This window comes from Piliocolobus tephrosceles, chromosome 2 (assembly GCF_002776525.5).
Source record: "Piliocolobus tephrosceles isolate RC106 chromosome 2, ASM277652v3, whole genome shotgun sequence".
In the NCBI taxonomy this organism is placed as follows: domain Eukaryota; kingdom Metazoa; phylum Chordata; class Mammalia; order Primates; family Cercopithecidae; genus Piliocolobus; species Piliocolobus tephrosceles.
The window spans coordinates 107,220,386-107,231,492 of NC_045435.1; the positions used below are offsets into that span (position 1 = coordinate 107,220,386).

Genomic DNA, 11,107 nt, shown 5'->3' on the forward strand with positions numbered 1-11,107 from the left:
AAAATCTTTGGTACCAGTATCTAGGGTTTCTCAGCTACTTGTCTCTAATGAGTTAAAATAATTCCACAAAACTTGAAAGCAGGAAAATTCTCTAAAATGTGAAACCAAAGAATCCTGACACGACCTAACTGCCAGTCCCCAATTATATATCAAATGAAAAACTACAGTGGTTCAATGAAAAAACAATGATTGGTGAAAAGTGTCCCCTTATTTAATGAAAAGATCTTGGGCAATTAACTCTGAGGCGGGCTAATTCCATCATTGAAAAATAACAGAAAAAAGAGAAAAGAGAGAAGATGCGTTTTTATAGTTCTCCTAAAAACATCTTACCTTACAGCAAAGAAGAAACAGAGACTAAATAAAGCCTGGGAAAATGGAGAAGACCAGCTGGGTATCGGTTCAGATGTGTGCTTAACAAATGTTTCCAATGATGATTAGATGACGGTTTTTTATAGCCACTGCTCAATATTTAAGTTTCTCATTACTGATCCTGATATTATTGTCTTTTTCCCTCGCAAAATGGTAGAAGGTATTAACCGTACAAACATGGCCAAAAGCTAATGTTTCAAAGCACACCATGTGAGGACAAAAAGAAACAGAACCAACTCTGAAGCTGACAGTGCAAGAAGGAAACAATTCTAATCCCCTGGAGAACGTGAACACCATCACTGCCAGGTGATTTCAGGGACTCTTTTAACACACGGTATCCTTTAAAACTCATATTCTCCATAATTAATCCATTTGTTTCTAAAATGATACTTAATCCCTGTAATGGATTCCAGGGCTTCCTCCTGCTGTTCTAACAGTAGACTTGATTATTCACACTCACTTCACAAATCCTGTTTCCTGCTCTGTCCTCTTAGCCAAGAGATACACAGAAGGAAAATAACAACAGCAGCAATTTGTATTAGGACCTTAAGGCGTGCACTGAGCTAAATGCTTTACGCACACTAACAAACATAGAAAAGAGGTACCATTATCGTTATCCTCAAGATGAGCACTCTAAAGCTTAGGGGGATTAGAAAACTTGCCCAAGACTTCAAAACTAACAAGAGGCAGAATTAGGATTCAAACCTGGGCTGTCTGCATCCAGAGCCTATACCTTCCAACCACCTGGATTCAGGGATTGGTGAAATCTAAGAGGAAGCCACTGCATGTTCCCGAAGTCTGTAAAGGCGCACTCACCTGCCCCGTCAGGAGTGATGGTTCCCAGTTTCACGGCTAGTGGGTAGCCCATGTCTCTGTAATGCTCCAGCGCATGCCCATTGCCCCCAGAGCTGTCAAAGAACCACTTTCCACATAGGACAGAGCCGTCAGTCAGATTCAACCAGAGGTTTTCTCGCAGGTCGCATCTGGCACACTTCCAACCACTAGAAAGCCATTGGAGAGTAGTCAGAACAGCCAGAGCATAATTTTAAAAATTAACATCTAAGAAAACAGATGGTTTCAGGTAGGCAGGTCACAACAAAGGCTCAGTGAAGTAACAGAGACTGGTGCTTCCCCATTTTCTCCCCTCAAGACATTGTTGGCCAGGGGCGGTGGTTTACACCTGTAACCCCAGCACTTTGGGAGGCCGAGGCAGGCAGATCACCTGAGGTCAGGAGTTCGAGACCAGCCTGGATAACATGGCGAAACTCCGTCTCTATTAAAAATATACAAATTAGCCAGGTATGGTGGTGGGCACCTGTAATTCCAGCTACTCAGGAGGCTGAGGTAAGGAGAACTGCTTGAACCTGAGAGGCGGAGGTTGCAGTGGGCCAAGATTGCGCCAGTGCACTCTAGCCTGAGTGACAGAGCAAGACTCTGTCTTAAAAAAAAAAAAAAAAAAAAAATTATTGTTCCTCTCCCAGAGTAACAGGATCACTCAGCACCCTGCCTGCCTCCCAGATGTGGATTAGCCCCTCCTAGCATCTCCGAGTAGCCTTTTTTACTTTTGAAAACTGACACAAAACTTTGGGCTAGGAGAGAAGCTCATTTCCTTAAAATTCCTCCATGAGGGACAGTGGAGCTTGAACAAGTTTAAAATATTAAGGATCCTGTGTGTATAAATGTCTAAAGTTCTAAAGCATTAATCACATGCAGTAAAGCTAGTTTATACAAATCCGACTACAATGCAAATCTAAATTAATTAGAAAGGAGACCAACTTGACTAAAAGCTAAATGTCAACTATATGCCAAGTACCTTACAGAAGTCTCATCATTTAATTCTAACAAACACCTTTCAGCATCAGTATTACCATCTCTATTTTTACAAACGGAGAAACGGAGGTCCAGAAGTAACTCTCGTTTCCAAAGACCACATAGAAGGTGAATGCCGTGCAATTGTCAGCATTCAACCAAATCAGACACATTCCTAATCAATCTGCCTATCCACCAACACCTGTCTCTGTAAACACACCGGCACCTAATAAGAGGAGACACTAATGGAGCCCAAAGAGTATTCCAGCCAAAATGTTAAAACCAAAGACTTGCAAGTTGGACTGCCCTAAAACAAGACTCTGAGACAAAAAAGTGAAGGTAAATGGTTTCTCTGGGAGGTGATCCCAGGGAGTGGGGAAGAGACACAAGCAAGGGTAGGAAGCTGGTACAGGATATGTCAGTGAGCAAATGTATACTGTGGGTCACTGGGGCTCAGGCCACGTGGGGAACTGCAAGAGACAGATATCCCACCTGGAGGGGCAGAAAACTGGGGTATAAATCCACCCATGCCGCAGTCGCTGGTTTAGGGCTGCTCCAGGAGGAGGGAGGGAGCTTCACTCTGGTGTTTCTGACTGTCCCATGCACCGGCCTAACTGACTTCAGCAAGCAGAAAAAGCTCTCAAGCAAAGGGTTGCAAGTGCTTGCAACTGGCAGCTTCAGGGCAGGGAAGGGCTTAGGGGTATAGACTGGGCATATTCAGCATCTACTACAAAGCTACAGACAATTTTAGAGAAAAGTTTTATATTTACTTTTAATAAAAGGCATCTGGTAAGAAAAAATATAACTGCCAATTCAAAAGAGAGGTAGAAAACAAATATTCCTTTGGCCAGTTTTAGGGAGTAAAGTTCTGTTCTGCTATTTGACTCTCACCTTGGAGGAATCCTGACGCCATTGTCCAGTTGGGTGAGGTTGTTGGCATATTTAGATACTGGCAATTCATTTTCCCACGTGTCTGGGTCCTGCTTTCTGTATGGAGATTTTGAGCTGAGAACTGCATCACAAGCAATTGTTACCTATAAGACAAACCCAGATGTAATATATAAAAACAGTTTGAGAAAATAACAATTTCCTAGTGAATAGCAAATTCACTACAATGTGAATTTAAAAACTGAAGAATTGCAAACAGCACAAGTGTCACAAGAGAAAGATCTTGTCTTCCTGTACTTCCCCTGGATCGAGCTAGGTTTTGTCCCTGGCCTAGTGTTTGTAGTATTGACAATGGCACAGATAGCAAGAAACTAAATTCATTTTCTAAGCCCAAGCTTAGAGGTCAGATTTAACAATTCCTACCACTTAGCAAGCAGGGTGAAAAGTAGGAGGTGAACAATTTGCAAGGGTGAAATTAGATACAGGAATGCCCAGGATTTACCCAAGTGGTGTGTTTTCCTCATAACAAATGTACACTCAGATATCCAATATCCTCAACTCATCACACAATGGCATGTGGTCAAGGGCACTTGAATGGAATGTAAGCAGCATGGCTCCATTTCTTAATCTGGTGCAAATGTGACCCTGGACAGGGACATGCCTGGGTGTCTCTGTGCCAGATTAGTCCACATCATGAGCAAATCCGTGATGTCCTGCTCAGGACCAACTGACCACAGGGCGGGAGGAAAACAGACTCTCTGCCCTCTCCCTACCCGATTAATTCTGGCCATATGCCTATTACCCAATGTGCTATTGGCTTAATGCTATAAGCTATTTCTAGCTGTCTTTTAAAAACTTATATTCTGGTTGCAAAGTAAACTGGTACAGCCGCTTTGGAAAACAGTTCAGTAGTTCATCAAATGGTTAAACACAGTTATCGCATGACCCAGCCATTCTACCATAGGTATGTGACCAAGAGAAATGAAAATATGTGTCCACACAAAAACGTGTACACAATTGTTCATAATAGCATTATTTATATTAGTCAAAAAAATGGGGCTGGGCACAGTGGCTCACACTTGTAATCTCAGCACTTTGGGAGGCTGAGACCAGCAGATAACTTGAGGTCAGGAGTTTGAGACCAGCCTGGCTAACATGGTGAAACCCTATCTCTACCAAAAATACAAAAATTAGCCAGGCTTGGTGGCATGCTCCTGTAGTCCCAGCTACTCAGGAGGCTGAGGCAGGAGGATTGCTTGAGCCTGGGAGGCAGAGGCTGTAGTGAGCTGAGAATGCACCATTGCACTCCAACCTGGGCAACAGGACAGAAACCCTGTTTCAAAAAAAAATTTTTTTAATAAAAAATAAAAATAATGGGAACAACCCAAATGCCTATGGATATAACAAATAGAATGTAAAATAAAATGTTGTATTACATACAATGGAATGTTATTTGCCAATAAAAAGGAATGAAATATTGATACATGCTACAATATAAATAAACTTTGAAAATATATTCTAAGTGAAAAAGCCAGTCACAAATAGCAACATATTACATGACTCTATTTATATGAAATGTCCACAGTAGACAAATCTATAGAGATAGAAAGTAGATTACCGAGTGCCACAGGCTCAGCATGGAGGAAGGGTTGGAGGATGATGGCTGAGGGGTATGGGTTTTTTAGTGGCGCAAGAGAAATTTTCTAAAATTAGACAGTGGTGATGGATGCCCAACTCTAATATAATAAATGCCACTAAATTGTAAAAAATAAATAAATAACAAAATTTGTAATCTACATTACTAATATCCTGCATAATGAGCTGATCGTTTTCCCCTGAGTCACAGTTTCCCATGTGTCTGGGTCCTGGCTTCTGACCCTAGAACCAAAGAAGGAACAAGAAACAATGGAGGAAGTTCCCTCAGCTGCCATTTCACCCCCACCTAGCCCACAGGCAATTCCTAGCAGCCCTGTGATGTAGGAATTGGCCTCGTGTCCACTCCAACTCCATCCCTCCTGGTCCTAGCCACCATCATGGTTTCCCCATAGCTACACAACAGCCTCCTTACCGTGGTCTTCCCTCTAGCCCTGCCCCTCTTCTTTGCACAGCTGCCAGAGTGATCTGCTGTGAAAATTATATCCTATCCTTCTCCAGCTTAAAACTCTCATGGGTTATACTGACCACTGCTGATTGATGACACTGAGCTACTCACAGTCAGGAACAAGGAGGAGGTCCCCGGCCTCAACAAGCTTATAATCCATGAGAGATCAGGACTTAATAAATATAGTTAAGCCTTTCAAAAGAGATCCTTCCATTTATCTCCCATTACAAATGCTGTTGTGTAATTAGTTTGTTTTTTTCCATTTTGAAAACTCATCCCCTATCACCTTCCAGAAATGCCCATAGAAAATAGAGCTGAGTTCACCACAAGCCCCCTCCAGGCTTTATGGGTTTGGGACATGCCACCTTAGCACTTCTGGCCAGGACTTCTTCCTTGTTCCTGACTGTGAGTAGCCCAGTGTCATTGGTCAGTAGTGTTGAGAGTTTTAAGCTGGAGAAGGATAGGATCTAATCTTCACAGCAGATCACACTGGCTGCTGTGCAGGGAAGAGGGCAGGTGTGGAAGAAAGACCACAGTAAGGAGGCTGTTGTGTAGCCTCCTAATCTTTTGAGTCTGACCTATTATAACCTCCTTGTTTGTTTCATCAACTACCCGAATCAAGTCTGTGTCCTCCTTAGGACTGTCTCCACCCCTACTAGATCTTTTATAACCGTTCTGGTTTGCAGTGCACTATGACTCTGAACAAAACTCAAATAGAATCTTCTCCTTTATCCTTGAAAATCTTTCCGGGTGACAACCAACAAAACATCCTTAGACTTCTGGGCCTATAAAACACTGATCCAGTGTTTTCAGAATATCATCCAAAATCACCTAAAGGCCCTTTTTATGGGTGACAGCTGAAGGTCAGGATCCATCATCCTGTAATTACACTGTGAACTATTTTTCCCTGGATATGTTATCTGAAGTGATGTGAGAAGACCTTGGTACTAGTCCTGGCTCCATCCCAAGCCTTCATAAGCTTCCAGTTCAGTTCTGCACTGGAACTGTCTCAAATTGGCTCTTAAGAGTCCAGCTTTAAATTTTAAGAAATTCAGCAAGATGGTTGCTGAACACAGCCATTATAAAACATTAAATCATATAAACTTACAACTAAATAAAATGTTTTCAAAAGGTGACATATAATCAAAAATTCTTCACTTCCTAATTGTTTTACTATATCTCATTATTATCTATGTGCCCTTGAGGTTTTATTTACATTCACATCAGTGGAATGCTGGAAATTCTGTATAATGGTCTGCTACTACTACTCTTTCCAACACCCCATTCAGTGATGTCACAGTGATAGCCCGAAATCAGTCATGGTGGGAGTATTTACACCATGCAATCAGCAGACACTACAAAACAGGGCTTTTTTTTCCTAGGGAGCCTGTTGTTACACATTTACAAGCACACCACTGCTCCAATTCCTGCTGTCAAAAATGAAGGCATTGAATTTCAAGCTCTAAGACCCGTGTTGAGCTCACAGTGCTAAGTCTCTGTGAACCCAGCATCACCCAGAGGTGCTTTAACTTTCTGGTAGAACCTATAGAGTCACTCTCTGAAACTGAAATTCTTCTGTGCTAAGACACTCAAAAGGTGAAGGAAGAATCACCTGGTTCGATGTTTTGAGCTCAATAATTTTTGTTATTTAACAGTTTAAAAAGAGAATTGTCAAACACCAAAAATATAGCAAAAGCATGAAAAGAAAATATAGTAACTGGCATCTTCTATGGAGATAAATCCTATCAGTTACCATCAGATAAGTCCAGGCTTTTCCTTTAATCTCCCCACCCTCATCTTCCAAATAATTCTGTCTTCTTTTTTCATTCATAACGTATTTCTTAATACTAAAAGACTCTATATTAAAAATTTTATCTTGTTGGATTCAGATTTCTATGGCACTTCTCTTATTTTAAATAAGAGTATTCACACTTCAAATTATACTCCAAGTACAACAGTAAGAAAAGGCTTTTTTATTAATTTTTTTAACATACAGACTTATTCATGAGGGACTGAAAGCAAAATAATTTATCATAACATTTATTCACAATGTTTCTTCTCTTCTGACAGCAGAAATAAGAGTTATATTAAACAAGGCAGTAAGAACTCTCAGTATTACAGAAATATAAGCATTAGTATATAATTTCAGGTAATGGGATGAGGTAAGGCCATTTTGTCCACTAATATATTTTATCCTTGGAAACAGCCACATGAGTCAACATGGAATTGGAGAAAGCAAAGGTAATTTAATTCCGTGTGCCCTACTGAACACTGTGCACTTAGTACTAAAAGAAGAGGCACAATATTAAATACACACAAAATTCTCATTTCTATGGTCTTAGATATAAAGTAGATTGGGGCAAAAGAGAATGAAAGGTGGAAACCTAGTCCCTAGTGACACGGAAACCCCAAGCACAAATGTCCCCTCTTGGCAGGGACAAGTGAGCAGATGGCCACAGAGCGAGCCATGCAACGTCCAGAAGACTCTGGGACCTTAAGAGCTGGCTTTGGTTCTGGCATGGTTTCAGGAGGGAAAAAATGAACAGGCATGTCTAAACTCAACCCTCCCTGACCCCACTGCGATCTGTGGCCAGGCTCTGGGAAGTCAAGGCGTGCACAGGGCGGAAAGAGGAGAAGAAATGGGAGACCAGGCCGGGCACGGTGGCTCACGCCTATAATCCCGGCACTTTGGGAGGCCGAGGCGGGCGGATCACGAGGTCAGGAGATCGAGACCATCCTGGCTAACACGGTGAAACCCCGTCTGCACTAAAAATACAAAAAATTAGCCGGGCGTGGTGGCGGGCGCCTGTAGTCCCAGCTTCTAGGGAGGCTGAGGCAGGAGAATGGCGTGAACCTGGGAGGCGGAGCTTGCAGTGGGCCGACATCGCGCCACTGCCCTCCAGCCTGGGCGACAGAGAGAGACTTCGTCTCAAAAAAGAAAAAAGAAAAAAAAAAGGGGGAAAGAGGACAAAGAGGTACAGGCAATACAGGAAATGAGCAAAGAGTAGGAAAAACAGTTAGGGTCCCCACGGGAACTCTGCCCACTTCCAGCATGCGAGAATCAAAGGAAAACAAAACCTGACTTCCCTATATCACCACCAGCAGCTCCAGCTTCAAGTCATTCAAGAAAATTAAGGTCCCTCCACAAAACTGGATTAGAAAGAAAGGAAGAGGAAGAAAAGAGAAGGGAAGAGGAAGGGGGAAGCTCACAGTTCAAAATATCTAAAACATAGAAAGTAGTCTTGGTTCACCTAGGGAGTAAAACTGAAAAGAAGGTTCACTTAATCCCAGAGCTCCCGAGACCTGTAGTTTGTAAATGCCTGCTTCTTTTTGTAACTGCGTCGCTATTGTTTCAGCAGTGGAACACTTCTATTTTTTTCCAAACAAAATGTTACATGGAAGGCCAACATAATAAACATGATAAAAAGACTGTCATCCCTCTGATCAGAAAAGTCCTTCTCCAGCAGTCCCTGTAGATCTGGGGTGCAGAGTTTGAAAATCTAAGGAACAGACTGTGATTTAGGAGGCAAGAAGCCAGCCCAACCTGGAAGAGACCAGCCTAATGAGCAACAAAGCCCTACCAGCACTTGAAGTAAGAGACAGCAAAAGGCCCAGCACTACTGAAATGCAAGCCTGCAAGACCCCTGTCACAGAAAAGAAGAGGTATGTGCATATTCATGCTCATTCTCATCCTCTTCTTTCATTCAACCCACTTTTCCCACCCCACCCCACCCCCGCACACACACACCACACACGCACACACACCTGACACAGAGTCACGCGCATCTAGCTAGCAGCCGTGCACACTCACTGACCAGGGCTGGTAACTCCTCAATATTTGGTAGTGCTATTTCATAGTGATCTGGGAATATAACAAGTTTGGCTTCATCTTCATATTCATAATCGTCGCTATTTAAATCGTCATCAGTATCTAGATCTGAGGAGAAAACAAAAACAAAGAACAAGAAGTGAGGACAATAACATCCCACACTATGGCAGCACTCACTGGGAAAGCCAGAAATCCAAGGCGATGAAATACCAAGGGTGTGACATTTACAATTTTCTCCTCTGACAGGACTGTCCATCTGTCCTAAACCACCAATGGCAGGCCTTTCCATCAAGTTATGAATACTTATATATCAGTGACTGATGTATGAAGAAGACTGAGCCATTTCATAAAGCTTTACAGTTAAATTAGACAAATGTGCAAGATACTCAATTCTCAGAAAGAATTTCTCGGAAAGAAAATTTCTTAGAAACTCTTAAAAAGGAAACGACTGGTAATTATGATGTGTCAGGTACCTGGTTCCTGATTTCATAACAATAGGCTGGAATGGTTGTTTGGTTTCTTAGGGGTTTTTTTGCAACATCATAATGTGAAAGTATGGTTTTAGAGTTGATAAACTTAGGTTCAAGACTAGCTCCAAAACTTCATGTTACTTTGGTCAAGTCATAAACTCTCTAAGCCTTAGTTTTCTCATTTGGAGCATGAAGATAATAGTATGTATCTCACATAGCTTATACAGGAGATAAATGAGAACAAGAGGCTTGGCATATAATAGGTAATCAATAAATGTTAGCTATTATTTAAAAACAAAATCTCCCTCTTGCTCTCTCCCTCTCCCTCTCTTAAAGTGTTGAGTTACTGCATAGGAGACCTGAGGGGGAGGCCCTATTATGTGAGTAACCATATTGTCCTCGGCTGTGGAGAATTTTCAGTAAGGAAGGTGAGCTCCTCTAGCCTGTTATCTACCAAGTCGTCCCCTCTTTGCTTGGTTCATCTCTGGTAAAGGTTAAACGAAGGTTCAAGGAAATGTCTTGTCACAATATTTATATGGACATTTCAGCATCACTTTCACAGGGATGCCAGCATCCCAGATCATGTTTGTATATTTATGCTTGGAACTATGGTGACAAAGAGCTAGCGAGTTATATTCCACTCACATGCACACAAACCTACACACAAATAGGCACAAGAACACACACAGAAACGTAGGCTCTCTAGACAGAAGAAAGTTATTTTACTTAATGAAGCAGCCACCTGAGAAACAAAGGGTCTAGATTCTGTTATTACCTTGTAAAACCTAGTATATATTTGTATACAGTTCTGCTCTTAAATTCCCAAAGGGATCGCTTCTCGGCCTTTTGGCTAAGATCAAGTGTAAATTCCCAAAGGTAGGGCAGTTTGTAGTAATAAATAAATAAATAAGATACAGCCAAAATGCAGTCTTTTTTTTTTTTTTCTTTTGAGGCAGGGTCTCACTCTGTTGCCCAGACTTGAGTGCAGTGGTGTGATCATAGCTCATTACAACATCAAACTCCCAAGCTCTAGCTATCCTCCTACCTCACCCTCCTGAGAAGCTAGGACTGCCAGGCCTGGCTAATTTTTTTATCTTTTGTAAAAACAGGGTCTCACTATGTGGCTCAGGCTGGTCTCAAATACCTTGCCTCAAGCGATCTTCCCACCTCAGCATCTCAAAATGCTGGGATTATTTTCCATAATGGTTGAACTAGTTTACAATCCCACCAACAGTGTAAAAGTGTTCCTATTTCTCCACATCCTCTCCAACACCTATTGTTTCCTGATTTTTTAATGATTGCCATTCTAACTGGTGTGAGATGGTATCTCATTGTGGTTTTGATTTGCATTTCTCTGATGGCCAGTGATGATGAGCATTTTTTCATGTGTCTGTTGGCTGTATGAATGTCTTCTTTTGAGAAATGTCTGTTCATATCCTTTCCCCACTTTTGGATGGGGTTGTTTGTTTTTTTCTTGTATATTTGTTTGAGTTCTTTGTAGATTCTGGAAATGAGCCCTTTGTCTAGAACTAGATGTACCATATGACCCAGCCATCCCACTACTGGGTATATACCCAAAGGATTATAAATTATGCTACTACAAAGACACATGCACACGTATGTTTATTGCGGCACTATTCA

At 41.7% G+C, this 11,107-nt stretch overlaps 1 protein-coding gene and 1 pseudogene across 1 annotated transcript in view; one reads left to right on the forward strand and one right to left on the reverse strand.

The window, feature by feature from the left end:
* The window catches only part of USP13 (ubiquitin specific peptidase 13), a 136,855-nt gene that overhangs the window by 77,523 nt on the left and 48,225 nt on the right, over positions 1 to 11,107 (reverse strand). The window contains 3 exon segments of the mRNA XM_023184813.2: positions 1,186 to 1,370; positions 3,070 to 3,212; positions 8,983 to 9,104. Coding sequence (XP_023040581.1) covers positions 1,186 to 1,370; positions 3,070 to 3,212; positions 8,983 to 9,104 — 450 coding nt within the window.
* Positions 10,297 to 10,456, forward strand: LOC111521429 (annotated as a pseudogene).